Source organism: Pavona decussata, unplaced genomic scaffold (genome assembly GCF_977016875.1).
Source record: "Pavona decussata unplaced genomic scaffold, jaPavDecu1.1 SCAFFOLD_273, whole genome shotgun sequence".
Taxonomy (NCBI): Eukaryota; Metazoa; Cnidaria; class Anthozoa; order Scleractinia; family Agariciidae; genus Pavona; species Pavona decussata.
The window spans coordinates 334635-355000 of NW_028145675.1; the positions used below are offsets into that span (position 1 = coordinate 334635).

At 39.5% G+C, this 20366-nt stretch overlaps 2 protein-coding genes across 2 annotated transcripts in view; both read left to right on the forward strand.

Moving 5' to 3' along the window:
• The first annotated feature begins 12355 nt into the window (after positions 1 to 12355).
• Positions 12356 to 14373, forward strand: LOC146455475 (uncharacterized). Its single transcript, XM_085094160.1, has 4 exons — positions 12356 to 12449; positions 13247 to 13347; positions 13538 to 13588; positions 14099 to 14373. The coding sequence occupies exons 2-4, from the start codon at positions 13276 to 13278 to the stop codon at positions 14312 to 14314; spliced, it is 339 nt and encodes a 112-aa protein (XP_084950286.1). The 5' UTR covers positions 12356 to 12449; positions 13247 to 13275; the 3' UTR covers positions 14315 to 14373.
• A 4585-nt stretch (positions 14374 to 18958) lies between these two features.
• The window catches only part of LOC146455476 (uncharacterized), a 2972-nt gene continuing 1564 nt past the window's right edge, over positions 18959 to 20366 (forward strand). The window contains exon 1 of the mRNA XM_085094174.1: positions 18959 to 19325. Within this exon, the coding sequence (XP_084950300.1) occupies positions 19209 to 19325 (117 nt within the window). The 5' untranslated portion in view covers positions 18959 to 19208. The remainder of the gene's footprint in view (positions 19326 to 20366) is intronic.

Below are 20366 nucleotides of genomic sequence, written 5' to 3' on the forward strand. Positions count from 1 at the left end.
TTCGAATTCAAACTTTTTTCCTTCGATTCTCATCGCATAGCCGTTGATGCAACATAGCAGCTCGTGTACTTTTATCGTTCGCGAGTGAACACAAGATTTGTAATACATTTGCATTAAATTTACGTAACCTGGTTTCCATTCCACACGAGACGGGAGATGTATACAACTCAATCGAAGGCTGGTTAAACTTGACATGTTTCAAGCTTTCACAGCGCCTCGCAGGAAAAAGACGTGAGTAAAGAACCGCCTCTGTTTATTTTTGAAACGATTTATGTCACTTGTCGAGGATTTATCTGGTTATGACGAATGTGTTGTGGTTCGGTCATGCTCATTTCCGTTGTTTTACGTTTTACATTAATCAATTTATCATACACAGCCAAACACACACACACACGCAAAAGATAAATAAATAAATGAAAACGGTAATAAAAATTTAACCGCAATCTATACCGCAGAACTCTTTTCCCGTATTTTGACGTGTAGATTTCGGTTTTTTATTTTCGAAGGAAGGATCTTGATGTAACAAATTTTCAACTCCAACATTTTATAAGAAACTATATCTAAGCAATTCGGGAAAGATTTCCGCACAGCCCCATACATTATTTATCCATGTACAACTGTCACACTAACCCACTTCCAAAAACGACGAGCGTGAAAACAAAGTGTGTGCCAAATGCAGTGATGCCAACTCTACCGCTTTTGGCGGGAGACTTACGCTTTTTTGCCTCATCTCCCGCTCTCCCGCTTTGGTACATAAATCTCCCGCTTTTTTACGTCCACTATAAATATCGAACACTTAGTGAAAGATTGAACGCTGATTACGGCTTTTTTGTTTTCGCTGAACCCCCCCCCCCCCCCCCCCCCCCCCCACTGAAGGCCAAAATATAGCCCTAATTCCACAGCCCTCGGAGGCTGTTGGCCGTTGCTGACACTGTTCTGCTGGCTGTCCCTGAAGATTTTTGGACGTCTCCCGATTTTTGAACTCCGTGGGTTGGCATGTATGCAAATGTATAGATAATTATGCATGGGGCTGTGCAGATATCTTGACGCAACTCGTACTAAAAATACTGTAAGAGACTAATGTCACTTGAAGACTACTTTCTTTTCTTTCTTTCTTTTGTTTTTTTTTTTTTTTTTTTTTTTTCATTTTAAAGAATCGATATAAGTTTGTATTGTACTGGTTATCCCATACCATAAAATCTCGGTTTTAGAGAGGAAACATGAAATTCAGTCCACTTTGCTGACTTTGGAGAAGAGAGGGGTAGGGGGAGGGGAACTGCAATAACTGTTGCAACGTGTTGAAATAACACCCATGCCCATTTTTAACCATGAATAGTGCATGTCCCTCTGACTTATCAGTGATGGAATCACCTTCAGCGTGTATACTTTACAGTTAGAAGAACTTGCAAATAAATCATACTGATAACATCCCAAAATATTCCTAAGATGGAGAAAGCTTCTTCACCACTATAACAACTATCATCCATCACAATGGCTGAACAATCCAGTCACATTGTATTTTATTTTCAAAGTATAAAACATGTTACCCCAAACATTGTTTATTCTGATCTTTTTAGTGGGTATCTAAGTAGGTGTTTCAACATTATGCTAGCTTATAGTGGGACAAAGCCTTAAAGAATATGTTAGTATTATATACTGGTTTTTCGGCTTTTTTTTTCTTCTTCTTCTTTTACTGACCATTTTGTCTGATACTTGAACTGTCTCAGACAAATAAAAACTAAAATTGATCAGTGTTTAGAATTTGCTTTTAAATTTTGGCCTAATTAAATGATAATGCATCTTTGTTGTATACTGGCAAGGTTCCACATTAAATCATTTTTTTTTTTTTTGACATTTTACAAACTATAAGCAAGAACATTACAACATCACTTTGAAAACGATAAGTTTGTCGAGTTGTTTTCAAATTACATTACATAACTAATTATGTAATGAACAACTCATTTTTTTGGCGTGAAAACAGCCTTGTTTATATTATGCTTAAGTATCTTCAAACTTTATGTTAAATGAAGATACTGTTTGTAGAGTTTTCATATTACAAACGTTATATATGTGGACATGGAAACTGCCATGACAACTAAAATTACCAGCTAAAGTTATGGTGGATATAGTTTTGGTTGTCATAAGAGAAGATCAAGTATATGTGTGGGCTTAATCCTCTAATGGTCATACATGACTTATTGGAATGATGACGATTCCCCTTGGTTTATTTTTAGGTCAGTCATCAAGAATCATAAAAATTAATTTTTAAAAAATTATGTGTACGTAAACAAAAAACAAAAAACTCTGGTTGTATGGTTGACCTAAAAAAAAGTCATAAATAGTGAACAGCTGGGTATGTATCGGAACATGTATGGAGAATCCATATTTTGATCCTCTCTTGCTTGTTGTTGTTGCCAAACGTTAACTCCATGTGAACAGCTAGTTATTATTGCTCTACACCCCAAGGGGAAATGGGTGGTCAATTTTAGGGCGATGTAAAAATGCTTGTCCCTGACAGGGGTTGAAAATGTACAGTTTTTTACCATTGCGGTGGAAATCTGAATCTCTGCTTTCAAAACCTCAAAGGAAAGCTTTTTTGTTCTGTGCAATGAGGAAACTGCTTGATTATTTCAATATTTTGTTTTGGTAATCCTTAAGGAAACTACATTGGGGCCACACCTATGCCAGGAGAGTCTGGTACAATTTAGAACATTCTGTTCAACATTTTTGACGGCTTGTCCCTTCAGTTTTATGTAAGAGTCCCCCCTTCCCCTGGGGTGTAAGTGTGATTACATTACATGTTTTTAGAGCTACTTGAGTTACTGTTGTTGAGCTACTGAGCAATCCAACCATTTATGGGTTTACCTCTGCGAGACCTGTGATACTCACCAATCAGATAAAACAAGGAAAACCAAAAGAGTCAACAATAGGTTGAGTCTAGGAAAACTTAACAGGCTCTTGTAATGAGGCACAGACCATAATACCGTAATATTCCGGTTACGGGTGGGGATACGTAAAAAGGAAATGTCACCGGCTTTTTTAGGGGCAAGGAAGAAAGGGGTGTTACGTGTTTATATAAAGATCAAAGATGGGCCTATAAGTGGAAGAGTGGTAGGGGTTTATCACGGAATAAAATTTTCGTTTACAAAAAGATGGCCCAAAAATCGAGGCGATTTCTTAGCAGGGGAGGGGGACTTAAAACCGGGATTTCATGGTATGGGATAATCAGTACAATACAAGCTTACATCGATTCTTTAAAATAAAAAGAAAAAAAGAAAAAGAAAAGAAAGTAGATAAGAATTACGGTATGGTATTAATTACCGAGGCTTCAAGTGACATTAGTCTCTTACAGTATTTTTAGTACGAGTTGCGTCAAGATATCTGCACAGCCCCATGCATAATTATCTATACATTTGGCACACATTTTGTTTTCACGCTCGTCGTTTTTGGAAGTGGGTTAGTGTGACAGTTGTACATAGATAAATAATGTATGGGGCTGTGCGGAAATCTTTCCCGAATTGCTTAGATATAGTTTCTTATAAAATGTTGGAGTTGAAAATTTGTTACATCAAGATCCTTCCTTCGAAAATAAAAAACCGAAATCTACACGTCAAAATACGGGGAAAGAGTTCTGCGGTATAGATTGCGGTTAAATTTTTATTACCGTTTTCATTTATTTATTTATCTTTTGCGTGTGTGTGTGTGTGTTTGGCTGTGTATGATAAATTGATTAATGTAAAACGTAAAACAACGGAAATGAGCATGACCGAACCACAACACATTCGTCATAACCAGATAAATCCTCGACAAGTGACATAAATCGTTTCAAAAATAAACAGAGGCGGTTCTTTACTCACGTCTTTTTCCTGCGAGGCGCTGTGAAAGCTTGAAACATGTCAAGTTTAACCAGCCTTCAATTGAGTTGTATACATCTCCCGTCTCGTGTGGAATGGAAACCAGGTTACGTAAATTTAATGCAAATGTATTACAAATCTTGTGTTCACTCGCGAACGATAAAAGTACACGAGCTGCTATGTTGCATCAACGGCTATGCGATGAGAATCGAAGGAAAAAAGTTTGAATTCGAAGATACCATTGTTTGGGTTTTTGTGATGCATTCTTCGGTTGAAATGGTTACAAAAAGGCTGTATTTGCAAATTGGCGCCCAAAAAAAGGCGCGCTTTTTCAGTTTAATGTATTTCTGTGAGTCATTATGCATAAATCGTATCTCGCATAATTATGTCATTCCGCAACTCGTATTTTGCATAATTATGCCATTCCGCACGTCATTCCACATTCCATTCCGCAAACTCATTCCTCCTTTTACCCTCACCGATGTTAAACTGCATCGTTTGCGTGAAATATACGTGAGAATTAAATAAAGCACACGCACACACAACGACATCAACAACAACAAAGAAACAAGACAGAATTCTAAACGTTTCTAAGGGAAAAAGTAATAACGATAAAAACCGTAACAAATTTAATGAAACCAAGATAGTGGTCAATACTCGTGTTATTAATAATGTTATTTTGCTGCGCTTTTTGATCCTGAAATATTCTTTGTGCGAAGATGAACGTAATTAACTAATTAGATTTTTGAACGTCGCAGTTTTGGACCTATGAATAAATTGAATTATTATTACACCAGAGAAACAGTCGGGAACTGTAAACAAAACGGCGAGCATGGAAGTTGGCTGCTCTTTTAAGTCGATAGTTGGTGGGCCATGTTCGTTTACTCGCAGAGGCAGAACAAGGTCCAGCGAGATAGTACCTCTGCTGTCCTGAGTGTGTCCTGTACAAAGAATATTTACCAGCACAAGTCATGTTATGGTTTTCAAGATGTAGGGAACGAGGGCCATGTTTTCAACGCCAGAAAACATCAAGACAATGACGATATGGGCTTAGCTGTTGAGAAACATTTATCACCAAAGACACTTATCGGGTCCGGTAAGTTACCGGGACTTTGGAGAAACGGGCCCCAGGGCTTATAAGCCGCGGCAGTTTACGGTATTCCTGGATAAATAGGAGAGAAGGTAGACACAGAAATACCAAATGTAGAAGCCGTAGCATGTCCTTATTGCTACTTCGGCCGTCAAATTTGGTCGGTACGTTTGTTAATTAAGTCCCACATCTGATGGAGAGGAAAGGACTTCTTTCTGGAGAGAAACGAAAAAGAACTAAAACAGAACATTCGGGTGATGTATAGATTCAGATAAGAAAATTAAAAAAAAAATCGGTTATGGGCACTTTAAGTCACGAATGATTTAACTTTGTTGGTCTTCGAATATAATGTGCCCGTTTCTGAGTATTTATTCTGCGTGCGAAAGTATGGAAGCAAACGGACATTAGTTACGAAAACTAGTCCCTTAAAATCGTCTGTATCCCCATTGAAACATACATTGAGACCATTGCGGAAACATAAATCTTTATGGTGACACTTCCGGTTCATGGTTGTCACGCAACAGTGCAGCTGGCGTATTGTTTATTAAAAAGAAATGTTTATTAATTCGTGAACTGGATTGTTTTTGTTACTCAGAAGGTAAGAGTACAGAAATAACCCCAGTGCGGGTTAATGAAGAATTCGATGCTAAATTCTTGTTAAAACGTGCATGAAATGATCATGAAATACTGAAAACCTCGTCGTCGACACACTAATATGCTTGTATCGAGCCGGAATAGATGAAGAAGATGGCCAAAACTTATGTTTGATTTTTCATTAAGGTATCAGCTTAGTTTCCGTACCTTCGTGTCTCAAATTGACGCAAGTTTCTGATTCTCTTTTCGCTTTCGTGGTTCGCGGTCACCGGCTATGTCACGCCATTGTTTACAATGCGAATGCCAGATTTTCGACCGGGTAGGTGATAAATTCGAGGCCCTGCGGGTCACTTAAAATAATTTACCCAAAGTTTTGTTTTGATGTTATGATTGATAAGTACATATTGAAGCCATAGAAAGTCATTTTATGATAATCTAAGTTATCGCCCATAGGTAAAATTGCCGGTATTTCAGTTCGAAAATTTGGTTGTTAAAAATTTGCATTTATAGCATGTTGTTCTAGATCTGTTTCGGGTATAAAAGTAACCTAAGTTTTGAATGTTTTTCTGTAGAACAGAAGATGAAGACCTAAAAAAGCAATAGATGTTATTTCATGATCCGTGACTGGCTGTGGATTGTTACGCGGCCGGCCAAAGTTAAGGAAAATTCCGCCCGACCGGAAGCGAATTTTAGGTGAACTTTAGCTTGGCTTAGTGTTCTACGGCACAAAGTTAATAATTATAGGTAGTGAATGAAAGGGTCTCGTTAATCAATATATCAAACAAACAATTGTACCGTTTCTGTTGCCTTAGTTTAATTATGTTTATCTTTGAAAAATAGAATATCTGCGTTAATGAGACCACATTTTTTTGTTGTCCGGTGTGTTTCATCCATCAGTCCGTAACTTATCATCATCGAACAATAATAATAATAATAATAATAATAATAATAATAATAGTAATAATAATACAATAACTCTGTTATCAATGAATAAAGAAACAAGCAGTGTTACAGAAATTTAACTAATTTTTTTCTAATTGTCATTTATTTATTTGTCATAGTTTTTTCAGCTGTTTAACTGCAGCTTCCATTCCTCCTATCATTGCACCCCAAATGACATTGTCAAATACAATCAGGTCGCGGATTTCGTGTCTCCTCAGTACTAACTCACATCCTCAGTCGGTTGGTACCCTTCATCAAAATCCAGGTAAGTCCAAGAATTCACTGTATTCTTGTTTTATTTTTATTTTTATTAATAAATTAATTGATTTTTTTTTTTTTTTTTTACTTTACTTTGTTAAAATTCTAGCTTTGCAACGGTCTCTTTCCAACTAAATTCCAACCCTACGCAAGTCGTGGGCTACTGCCCTACGGCAAAATAAGAAAAAATCTTCATCAGTTATGATAAGTTAAAAGGACTATTTCAAAACCCAATCCCTGATCACTGAATATTGTTCTCCTATTTAGCCTTACATGTACCTTATCTATGGTTGTCTCCCGTGAAAAAAAGAATTAGGACGCCCGTTTTCTCCCCGGCAAAACTGAGAAAACGAATATTTAACAATTATCCTGCGAAACCGCGCGGAATATCGCCTGATACTTAGCCGAAGTTTTGGTTAAAATCAGGAGCTATTCCGCATGCAAGATTGACCAAGATAGTTGCTTTATTGTTCAACAACTTAATAACAAAGCACAGTTTTATTGCAGAAAAGCTGGAGACGATAATATTTGAGCCAAAGGAAGAAGGCGATCTCCCGGAGGGACTTTAATTATCTGAGAAACTGAGTAAGATAGCCCCGGGCACAATCAGCCAGGTTACAATCTTAGTACATAACAACATCGATAAGGACATCCTGCTGAAACGAAGAACCGAACTAGGTCAGATTCAAATGGTTAAGTCAGTGTTACCTATTCCGAAGCCGCAAGACCAGGAGCACGTGCAGGAAGGAGATTCAGTTGATCTTTCCCCATCAGAGAAACGAGCACAGGAATTGTGGGACCCGCCTGTTGGCCTTGGCCATTTGGAAGAAAAACAGCAATCCATTGTTCGTTTATGTTACGAGAAGAGGCTGGTGCATTTGCCAGAGACGAGAATGAAGTTGGGTGCATTGATAATTTGGAATTGGAAATCAATTTAAGCGATGACCAGCCTGTGCGAAAGAACTATGTGTCCATTTCAAAACCTCTTTACGGAGAAGTGAAGGAGTATATAGAAGACTTGATCAATCGCAACTGGATCAGCAAGTCCCACTCGGCATATTCTTCCCCCATGGTTTGTGTTCGGAAAAAAGGATGGTAGTTTACGATTATGTATTGACTATTGAGAACTTAACAGGAAAACTTACCCTGAGCGCCAGCCAATCCCACGGATACAGGATATTCTGAATGGGCTGGGGGGTAATAAGTGGTTTACTGTTCTCGACCAAGGGAAGGCATATTACCAGGGCTTTGTTGCGGAAAAGAGCCGACCCCTTACCGCATTCGTCACCCCTTGGGGGCTATATCAATGGAAAAGGATCCCATTTGGTTTAATGAATGCCCCCGCAGCCTTTCAGAGATGCATGGAGGAATGCTTGCGCGGAATACGTGACGATATCTGTATTCCATACCTCGATGATATTCTAGTTTATAGCCGAACATTTGAAGATCATGCCAGAGATGTTCAGCGAGTACTGCGTAGACTTCACGAACATGGGATTAAATTAAAACCATCCAAGTGCAATTTCTTCCAGCAAAGGGTCAGATATTTAGATAGGATCGTGTCAGCTGATGGTTACTCTTTGGATCCGGAGGATACGAAAGCAGTTCAGAAGTTGAAAAGTGAGAAACCAAACACTGTGGGGGACATCCGCAAGTTACTCGGATTCCTGGGGTACTACAGACAGTACATTCCAGATTTCTCACGCATCGCCAAACCCTTCTATGACCTTATGGCCGTATCGCAGAGTGCTAATCAAGGTGGTAAATCTAATGCTACAGTCGGGGGAAAACAACAGCTACCAAATAATTACAGGATCAACTGGTCAGACGATCACCAGGAGAGATTAAACTTGCTAGTTGACTGTGTAACAAGACCACCAGTGATTGCTTTTCCCGATTTTTCCAAACCATTTGTACTGCATATGGATGCCTCTCATGAAGGCCTGGTCGCCGTGTTATACCAGGAGCAGGAAAGGAAGTTGAAAGTTATCGGTTACGCATCAAGGACCCTAACCCCAGCAGAGAAAAACTATCACTTGCATGCGGGAAAACTGGAGTTTCTGGCTCTAAAATGGGCTGTGACTGAAAAATTTCGGGATTATTTATATTATGCTCCATCATTTGACGTCTATACAGATAATAACCCTTTAACGTACATATTAACTTCCGCGAAACTGTCTGCTGTTGGACATCGATGGCTGGCAGAGCATCTCGCCTACCAATAGACCCCCGAGAGTGCATGGATAGTTGTACTGCTGGAATGGACAAGGAAGCAATTGATGCAACGATCCAGGGACTAACACACCAGAGAGCGGAAAAGATTCCGTGGTTAACTGCAGTCTCTGCGAATATTAGTATTGCAGACCAAGAGCCCATTGTCAGCGACTTAACTCTTACACAATTGGTACCGGGAGAAATTCAGCGAGCTCAGGGGGAAGACTCAGTCATTTCACAAATCATGCAATTCAAACAACAAGGATATCCCCCTAAGTTGACAGGCGGTAGGACCAGGGACAATGAGATGTTTTGTTATATAAGAGAATGGAATAATCTTCACATTTCAGCAGACGGAACTCTGTAGCGCAAAACCAAGAATCGACAACAGTTAGTTCTTCCCCTAAAAGTCAGACAACTCGATTACCGGGAGCTACACACTGAGATGGGTCACCTGGGTGTTGACCGAGTGTTGGATTGGTGTTGGATTTGGCCCCGCATGCAACAGGACATCACTTATTTCATTACAAACAAGTGCAGCTGCATTCGGCACAAGAAACCAAGTACATCGGTTAGGGCGCCTATGGAAAGTATCACCACTACAGCACCCTTTGAAATAGTCTCGATCGATTTTCTTCACCTGGAAAAGAGCCAAAGAGGATTTGAGTATATTTTACTCGTAGTTGATCACTTCACAAGGTAAGCTCAGGCTTACCCTACTCGAAATAAGACAGCACGTACTGTACCTGAAAACTTTTCAATGACTATATTCCGAGGTTTGGGTTTCCAGCTCGCCTCCATAGCGACCAGGGCGGAGAATTTGAAAATCAGCTCCTGCGTCAATTAAACAAGTTACCTGGTGCCTCCAAGTCTGGCACAACGCCGTACCACCCCCAAGGAAATGGGCAACTGGAAAGGATGAATCGCACGTTGTTGTCAATGCTCAGGAACCTTCCCGAATTCAAGAAGCGCAAATGGGACGAATCACTTAACAAGATGATTCATGCATATAACTGTACCAAACATGAGGCTACTGGATTCGCGCCATATTATCTTCTGTTTGGTTGTAATCCAAGACTACCCATTGATCTTATATTTAACTTGAATCAGGACAATAATGGTCGAGTTGACTATAATTCCTATGTGCGCAAGTGGCGGAAAGACATGGACGAAGCATATCGGATTGCTCAGAAGATTGCAAAGAAGGCTGCTAGACGTAGCAAAGATTACTATGACAGGAGAGTGTCAGGCGGAGTGCTTCAACCCGGGGACCGAGTGCTGGTTAGAAATTTATCCGAACGGGGCGGCCCTGGAAAATTGAGATCACACTGGGAAGAGACAATCCACGTCGCTGCTGAAAGATTGGGAGGGGATAGTCCGATTTACATAATCAAGCCAGAGAATGGGCGTGGTCGCGCGAGGGTGCTCCACAGGAACTTACTTTTGCCTTGTGATGCGCTGGAACTTCAAACTCAGTAGTTGAACCTGTTCATCAGGCCAGGAGAGCCATCACGAGCTCCGCATTGCCACCAAAGACAAGTGAGGGGCTGTCTTCAGAGGACGAGAGTAATGACATAACAGAAACCAGATTAGTGGAATATTCACGAAAGACGGGATCATCAAATTCATCATGCTCGGAGCCAAATGAGCCCCTAGATCAGGCCGAAATTGTTCCAACTACCGACGTCGACCTCTGCACCGGGAGTGAAAATAGGCCAGTTGACGAGGAATTTTCGGATCTTAATATCAGCACCGAGGAGAGCGTGTCAACCCGACCACAACGTCAGTGTAGGCCACCGCAGATCTTCACATACAACTCCCTAGGAAACCCGGAGTACCAGCGTGTCAATCCATTAGTTAACTACGTTCAGATGCCGTGGACATCACCACCAGCTTTACCTGTTCCCTATCATGGACCTTTCTACTATTGGACCTGGCCACAGGTGCCTTATTTACCACTTTCCTATTGCTGACTATTCCGGGAAAACCAGTTGCGTCATCCAGGACCCAAGGTTGAGGATCATGGATAAGAGAGATGTTGTATGATTTCTTCGGATGAGATGACTATGTAACATTGACCTTAAATCTCAGTTTAGTTTGTCATTTTTTTTAGCGTTTCGTTCGTATAATTGTTATGGAGGGGGAGTGTGTAGAGCGTTTGACACGCGTGTGAGTGGTGCGTGACGCGAGATTGTCTACACCGTGAAGAATACCGGGGAGAGCGAGGACGAACCATGTGCTCATGGCTGATGTAATCGGGCAGTACGCAGTTTGTACTTGTAATAAAACGTCGTTTACAGTTTAAGCTTGTGGAGTGTGTAACAACTGCATGTGACTTTATCGTGCTCCTTCCCTTTCCCTCTGGTTACCCTTTCAAATTCCATCTTTCACCTGCCATGGTCATGCTAGTATCATCCTGCAATAATTTGAAATGTGATTATAATACAATAGGATAATATAATTTAGAATACTTTGTGTATTTGTTATTTTGATATCCAATCTTTCTCATTGATTAGTTCAGACACATTTTTGTTAGCAGAGAAGTGCACCCTCGGCTACACTTTGCCCCACAGCAAGTGCTATATCCTCCATTGGAAATAGGCCTGGATCTCTCCAAGATGGTACCATCATATCTTCTGACCTATTATCCTCCCAGAGGGGGACCCATTCTATGTTACACTCTAACATAGGTTCCCCTAGAGACACCGCTACTCTACTATGAGTGGATAGGCTCTACCTTCCCTGCCACCCAAGTTTTGCCACAACAATCAGTGTTTTTAGTCTTCTTTGTTTACCTCAGCATAGAGGGTTCTGGGCTTTTGCACCATGTTTCTTTTAGTGCAACTAGGAGTTAATGTTATACTGTGAACATCCAAATCAGAGCCATATTCGGAGACAAGCATATTCACCAAACCGTTTAGGCGAACTTTAGCTTGGCTTAGTGTTCTACGGCACAAAGTTAATAATTATGGGTAGTGAATGAAAGGGCCTCGTTAATCAATATATCAAACAAACAATTGTACCGTTTCTGTGTCCTTAGTTTAATTATGTTTATCTTTAAAAAATAGAATGGCTGCGTTAATGAGACCACATGTTTTGTCGTTGGGTGTGTTTCATTCATCAGTCCGTAACTTATCATCATCAAAAACTAATAATGATAATAATAATAATATTAATAATAATAATAATGATAATAATAATAATAATAATAATAATAATAATAATAATAATAATAATAATAATAATAATAATACAATAATGCAATGATTCTGTTATCTATGAATACAGAAACAAGCGGTGTTACAGAAATTTAATTAATTTTTTTTAATTGTCATTTATTTATTTGTCATAGTTCTTTCAATTGTTTAACTGCAGCTTCCATTCCTCCTATCATTGCACACCAAATGACAATGTCAAATACAATCAGGTCGCGGATTTCGTGTCTCCTCAGTACTAACTCACATCTTCAGTCGGTTGGTACCCTTCATCAAATCCTGGTAACTCCAAAACTTCACTGTAATCTTATTTTATTTTTATTTTTATATTTATTAATTTATTAATTTATTAATTTCCTTATTATTATTATTATCTTTTTTTTTTTTTTTTACTTTACTCTGCTTTTACTTTGGGGTTAAAATTGTAGCTTTGCAATGGTCTCTTTCCAACTAAATTCCAACCCTACGCAAGTCGTGGGCTACTCCCCTACAGCAAAATAAGAAAAAATCTTGATCACTTATGATAAGTTAAAGGACTATTTCAAAACCCAATCCCTGATTAGTGAATTTTTGTTCTCTTATTTAGTCTTATAGGTATCTTAACTATGGTCGTCTCCCGTGAAAAAACAATTAGGACGCCCGTTTTCTCCCCGGCAATACTGAGAATACGAATATTTAACAATTATCCTGCGAAATCGCGTGGAATATCGCCTGATACTTAGCCGAAGTGTTGGTTAAAATCAGAAGCCGTATTCCGCATGCAAGATTGACTAAGATAATTGCTTTATTATTCAACAACTTGATAACAAAGCACAGTTTTATTGCAGAAAACCTGGAGACGCTCTTTCGAGCTCGTTACTTGTTTAAAGCGCTCTGCCATATTTCTCCGCGACACGAGAAATTTCGTTTATCGCAGGGTAACTAAATTTTTATAAAACTGACTATCCACGAAGCCTCCCCTTCATAAGCAACTCGGAAATAATAAGTATGTAAGTGACGAAATGTAAGTGAGTAACTTTATTTAACCAGGGTAGCCATTCATCACATCACATATCCTTGTTTATTCTTATTTTCACCAGTTTAACGTCTGAGAGGAGTGAAGACGAAAATGTTTCGCTTGTTCACGATCGTGTTGGTATTTGTCTCCATCTGCTTCGCCACATGCGAGTGTACTAACCAGGTAAAACATTCGAAATATTGCAGTGGTTTGCAAAACCAAGGCCTTTAGGCCGAAACCTATGCTAATAATTTTAGTTTCTTTATATTATGTTGTTTAGGTTTTTTTAAATAGACTGCTTTGTCGATATTAATCTGTAAGAGTTGGAGGTTATTTCTCATTACTACTTATCATATATTTGTTGTTTTGTTAGCTCTTTGAAGACGTTGTTATCAAACTTAACGCCCTGGAAAAGAAAGTTCGGGTAAGATAATTATATACTTGAAGCAAAAATTTGGTTATTCTGTTTCAAATACAATTTTCCTTATGTTAACAGAGAATTACCAGTAAGATTTCACGCCATTTGAAGAGAGATTGTGAAAGGAGTCACAAATGACAAGAGCATAGCGATTGAAAGTCATCTGGTCATATTAAGCTGATGTTACAACCATTGTACTGTCCTCTGTTTTTAGCAGACGGCAGTGTTATAGCACGAGTGCTAGTGGGCTGAGCATTAAACTTCACAAAACAATCATTTAAATTTAACGTAGCATGGTTGAAAATCCCAACTGGCAGGAGGCAGACCAGCTGACTATTTATAAGGTGTCCGAGGAGTTGAACTAGGGGCTACCGAGAAACGACTCCAGCTAGCGGTCAGAACGGGACTTCAACCCGGGACATCCGGATTTCATGTCCGGCGCCCTATTCGCTCTGCCACGCTTCCTCCCCGTCCTGTTTCGCAATCATAATAGTTCTTCTCCAACGATCTTTGTAGGATCTCAGTAACAAATTGAGTGGCGCAAGAGTTGAGTGTTATGATACCAGCACTCCTTTTGATCTCGGATCCGATCTACCCATAATGTACCTAGACAGGCAGAACTTGGATTGTCCACAGCCCTATTTCTTGGCGCAATTCGTGCTCAGGAGGGAAGGAGACTTCAACGCAGCCAAAGTTCGCTACGCTTATCGATGCTGCAAGTTTGTTCTGTAAAATGTTGGACCAATCAAGCAGTGTAGTGTTAAAAAACAATAAATAACCATTTAAAAGTGTCAATGTATTTAGCGTAGAGTACTAAATGGGGATAGTTTTCAGATCAAATTGGAATTTGAAAAAGTTGGCTTTTGAGTGAAGGGGAAAACTAGAGTACCCGGAGAAAAACCTCACGGAGCAAGGACGAGAACTTACAACAAACTCAACCCACATCAGGGGCACCCAACAACAGTTTTCTCTCAGATGCTTTGAAACGCTATTTGCGGCTATCTGGAGTGCCTATAAAGCTTTGTAGGTTCATTTTAGGCAGCGCTATAATATTTTTATCTTTTCGGTCATTCTAGGGCAACCTGAGACTTTTCGAAATTACTAGGGCATCGAAATCTTAGCTGTCCTTTTTTCGGTACCCGAAACGACATTTTTATCAATCCGAAAACACTAAGGTTTAAGGTTTTTATTATTATGCACTATTTCAATGGTTTACAACAAAAGGAAATTACAGTATATAAGAAAAGTGACACAAAGACAGGCCTTAAATTTCCAATATCACGAAAGTTCCAGGTGAAAATTCCCTTCAGAAAATTGTAGGGGATAAAAAGCCTTCCGAACAAATAATTTACCGAAACGATCTTTTGGGTGCCCCTGCCACGCCGAGTCTTGGACACGAACCCGGGCCACATTGGTGGAAGGCGAGTGCTCTCACCACTGCACCATCCCTGCTCTCCCCTACTTTTTTGGGGTCTGATAAAAGTAAAACTGACTGTCCGGTTTTAACAATACCTAAAAAAAACTATAAGTCATAACTTTCATTTATCCTGGAGTCATCCGACTTCCGTAAAAAAGACGTATATCGAAGGGGAGGGGGTGGGGAAGTGTGGATTTTACGGAATATTAACTCGAAACTAATAAGTAAACGTTGAAAAACTTGACGCTTAGAGAACGTTACCGCTTGGTTGGCATGACAGGATGTGGTGAAGAACATAGCGCGAAAAGCCAACGCGAAAAACAGGCGATACATTTTTTCTGCTATACTTGAGAAGTGAACTGGTGCTGAAATAAACAATAAAAAAAACTAATAGTTCTCGAAGTACTGTTACAGTATCCGAATACACAAAATAAATGAACTCTGGCGGGACTCAGTGGAAGAAAATTTTATCAAAACTAAAGAGATGAAGACATAAATGGAGGTGAGCTGTGAAAGGGTCCATCTTCTATCAAGGAAACCCAACGAGAACATTTAAGCAAAATAATTTAAACTTTGTGTCCTGTGTTCCCATATCGTTTTCTGCCCTTTTAATTTCAAAACATATTAGAGTAAACTAATACAAATCGATCTGTTCTGATGCTTTCGCTGTAAATTCAAGTTGCAGAAAATTTAGGAAACGGGATTTTATTCCGAATTTACTAACCGTTGTTGGTTTAACAAAAATGCAGAGCTGATCTTTTTTCCCTTTTATAACGCAATATTTGCCCCTAAGAAAGCGAAAGAAATTAGTTTTCCAGTGCGCTTAGGAAATTTTGAGATGACTTTTTGCTTTTAGTGCAAATAAGAGCTAACGTTATCCAGTGAACATCCAAATCAGAGTCATATTCAGAGACAAGCATATTCATCAAAACGTTTAGGCGAACTTTAACTTGGCGTAGTGTTCAACGGCACAAAGTTAATAATTATGGGTAGTGAACGAAAGGGCCTCGTTAATCAATATATCAAACAAACAATTGTACCGTTTCTGTTGCCTTAGTTTAATTATGTTTATCTTTGAAAAATAGAATGGCTGCGTTAATGAGACCACATGTTTTGTCGTCGGGTGTGTTTTATCCATCAGTCCGCAACTTATCATCATCGAACTATACAATAATTCTGTTATCAATGAATACCGAAAAAAGCAGTGTTACAGAAATTTAATTAATTTTTTTTAATTGTTATTTATTTATTTGTCATAGTTTTTTCAGCTGTTTAACTGCAGCCTCCATTCCTCCTATCATTGCACACCAAATGACAATGTCAAATACAATCAGGTCGCGGATTTCGTGTCTCCTCAGTACTAACTCACATCTTCAATCGGTTGGTACCCTTCATTAAATCCTGGTAAGTCCAAAACTTCACTGTATTCTTATTTTATTTTTATTTAAATTTTTATTAATTTATTAATTTCCTTATTATTATTATTATTTTTTTTTTTTTTTTTTTTTTTTTTTTTACTTTACTCTGCCTTTACTTTGGGGTTAAAATTGTAGCTTTGCAATGGTCTCTTTCCAACTAAATTCCAACCCTACGCAAGTCGTGGGCTGCTGCCCTACGGCAAAATAAGAAAAAATCTTGATCAGTTATGATAAGTTAAAAGGATTATTTCAAAACCCAATCCCTGATCGCTGAATATTGTTCTCTTATTTAGCCTTACATGTACCTTAACTATGGTTGTCTCCCGTGAAAAAAAGAATTAGGACACCCGTTTTCTCCCGGCAATACTGAGAATACGAATATTTAACAATTATCCTGCGAAATCGCGCGGAATATCGCCTGATACTTAGCCGAAGATTTGGCTAAAATCAGGGGATATTCTGCATGCAAGATTGACCAAGATAATTGCTTTATTGTTCAACACATTGATAACAAAGCACAGTTTTATTGCAGAAAAGCTGGAGACGATCCTTCGAGGTCGTCACTTGTTTAAAGCGCTCTGCCATATTTCTCCGCAACACACGAAATTACGAAAACCGCGGGATATCTAAATTTTCATAATAAAACTGACTATGCACGAAGCCTCCCTTTCATAATGAGGTTCAAAGCAACTCGGAAATACTAAATAAGTATGTAAGTGACGGAAAGTAAGTGAGTAACTTTATTTATCTAGGGTAGCCATTCATCACATCACACATCTTTGTTTATTCTTATTTTCACCAGTTTAACGTCTGAGAGGAGTGCAGAGGAAAATGTTTCGCTTGTTGACGATCGTGTTGGTATTTGTCTCCATCCGCTTGGCCACTGCGAGTGTACTAACCAGGTAAAACATTAGAAATATTGCTGTAGTTTCCACAACCAAGGCCTTTAGGCCAAAATCTATACTAATAATTTTCGTTTCTTCATGTTACGCTGTTTAAGTTGTTTTTAAAAAGACTGCTTTGCCGATGTTAATCTGCAAAAGTTGGAGGTTACTTCTCAGTAACAGTCGTCGTATATTTGTTGTTTTGTCAGCTATTTGAAGACTTTGTTATCAAAATTAACGACCTGGAAAAGATAATTATATTTTTGACGCAAAAATTTGCTTATTCCGTTTCAAATACAGTTTTCCCTATGTTAACAGAGAATTACCAGTAAGATTTCACGCCATTTGAAGTGAGAGATCTTGCTTTTATAAATTGAGTAAATTTTCGGGCATGTGTGCAAAGTTGTCATCACAATCAACCAGATTTTACTTTGTATGCTTCTGCGTATAATGCTAAATTCTAAATAACTCTACTCTAAATCATACAAAAATATCAGTGATAAACTGATTTAACAGCGTTAATTACTTGTTTAAAATTTGGCAAATCACGGTATAAAAGAAACACTAGTTTGAACAATTCATTCAGATGTACTTCGGTAACACCCCTAAGTTTAGGAAATGTTTAAAAAAAAAGCAGGAGTATTTCATTGGGTTTAAAACTACGAGGCGCACCCGAGTGTTTTTAGACCCGATAAAACACCTGCTGCGAGTTTTTTGAATGGCTTTAAAAACATTCCTGGAAAAGCGTGTGTCAATAGAGTTCATAACAATTATGCTTTTGTGAACGTTGAAAATTAGCATACGAGAAAAACACCGCATACCAATGAGGAGTGTTTCATCAGCTGATAATTATAAAACACCGCTTACTAATAAGGAGGAGGTTTATCGAGTCACTGCACGTGTTGTATTATCGACCATTTGATAGGTCAATGGGCTTATGAATTATTAATGTGTTTTTGAAATGTGTCCTAACTATTATTTCTGAACATCTGAACATGGTTGAAAATCCCAACTGACAGGAGGCAGACCATATGGCTATTTACAAGCACGGCCTAGGAGTTGAACTCGGGGCTACCGAGAAACCACTCCAGCTAGCGGCCAGAGCGGGACTTGAACCCGGGACCTCCGGATTTTATGTCCGGCGTCCTATTCGCTCTGCCATGCTTCCTCCATGTCATGTTTCGCAATCATAATAGTTCTTCTCTAACGTTCTTTGTCGGATCTCAGTAACAAATTGAGTGGTGCAAGAGTTGAGTGTTATGATGCCAGCACTCCTTTTGATCTCGGATCCGATCTACCCATAATGTACCTAGACAGGCAGAATGTGGATTGTCCACAGCCCTATTTCTTGGCGCAATTCGTGCTCAGGAGGGAAAGAGACTTCAACGCAGCCAAAGTCCGCTACGCTTATCGATGCTGCAAGTTTGTTCTGTAAAATGTTGGGCCAATAAAAGCAGTGTAGTGTGTAATGAATTTCTCTACTTAGAAGGGTCAATGTATTTAGCGTAGAGCACTAAACAGAGATAGTTTTCAGATCGAATCGGAATTTGAAAAAGTTGGCTTTTGAGTAAAGGGGAAAACCGGAGTACACGGAGAAAAAACCTCTCGGAACAAGAACGAGTACCAACAATAAACTCAACCTACATATTCTCACTGAATAATTAATTAGTGCATCATGAAACGACCTTTCAAATTGCTCCGTGGCCCTGGGGATGGCATTAGTGCATTTCGGGCTTTACTTATTAATAAGCTAGGCCATGTGGCTTTGATTTTACTCTGTCACAGCGCCGTCCGCCGAAACGAACGGCCGAGTTTCGTTTTTTCTAGTCGGTCAACCAACACCAGCCCGTTTTTTTTTTTTTTTTTTTTTTTTTCTTTTCTTCGCTTGAACTGTGGTTTCTTTCTTCATGGCGGAGCCGGCGGGCGATTTACCTGCGTTGCCACCAGCACCAGAACCGCCTCCAGAACCTCCGGCGGAACCTGTGCCAAGACCGGCAGCAGAACCCGTGGTGGAACCTAATCAGGTTTTTTTTTCAGGCTGCTGTTCCTTCTTAGGCTGTCTCTTCCGCTTTGTGGTACGTGTTTCGGCTTGTTTTCGTATCCTAGTCTTCTGTCGTAGGCCGTCTTATCATAGTTTTTTCTTTGGCGTCTCGGTTAGTTTGGTATTCTTACCTGTTTTCGCCGGTTTCGTTATCTGGGTGGTTTTTACGTGCCACGTGTCCCTTGGGTATGCTTGTTTGTCACCGTTCGTTCCCTTGTTTCTTGTGTTTTCTCTGGTGTTATCTCTACAAGTTCTTAGGACCTTTTTATGTTCGTAGGTTTTACCTTTAGGAGTAGACCTTTATTCTGGTATTGTTAAGTTATGTTTTCGGTTTGTGCCTGTTTTGTTTTGCGGGCTCCAGGAGCCCATACTTTATCTCTCGTTTCGGAAACCGCTTTTAATCCGTTGCATATCTTAGGTTTTTGGCTCCGGGAGCCAGGTTGTAATGTATCTTTTATTGATTACGGTCCGGGAGCCAGATTTTTAAAGAAGTTTGTTATTAACGGTCCGGGACCGTTTTGGCTCCGGGAGCCAGATTTCAAAGAGGTTTGTTATTAACGGTCCGGGACCGTTTTGGCTCCGGGAGCCAGATTTCAAAGAGGTTTGTTATTAACGGTCCGGGACCGTTTTGGCTCCGGGAGCCAGATTTCAAAGAGGTTTGTTATTAACGGTCCGGGACCGTTTTGGCTCCGGGAGCCAGTTTTGTAAGAAGATTTGTTATTAACGGTCCGGGACCGTTTTGGCTCCGGGAGCCAGTTTTGTAAGAAGATTGTTACAACGGTCCGGGAGCCAGATTTCAAAGAAGTTTGTTATTAACGGTCCGGGACCGTTTTTGGCTCCGGGAGCCAGTTTTTGTAAGAAGATTGTTATTAACGGGCCGGGACCGTTTTGGCTCCGGGAGCCAGATTTGAAAGGAGTTTCTTATTAACGGTCCGGGACCGTTTTTAGCTCCGGGAGCCTAGTTTTTAAAGGAGTTTGTTATAAACGGTCCGGGACCGTTTTGGCTCCGGGAGCCAGTTTTGAA

Bases quoted from the DNA above. Each gene is read 5' to 3' on its own strand.
- LOC146455475 (XM_085094160.1), top strand. From the start codon at position 13,276: ATGTTTCGCTTGTTCACGATCGTGTTGGTATTTGTCTCCATCTGCTTC. The intron at 13,348-13,537 runs GTAAAACATTCG...TTGTTTTGTTAG, and splicing joins CATGCGAGTGTACTAACCAG to CTCTTTGAAGACGTTGTTAT. The intron at 13,589-14,098 runs GTAAGATAATTA...CGATCTTTGTAG, and splicing joins CCCTGGAAAAGAAAGTTCGG to GATCTCAGTAACAAATTGAG.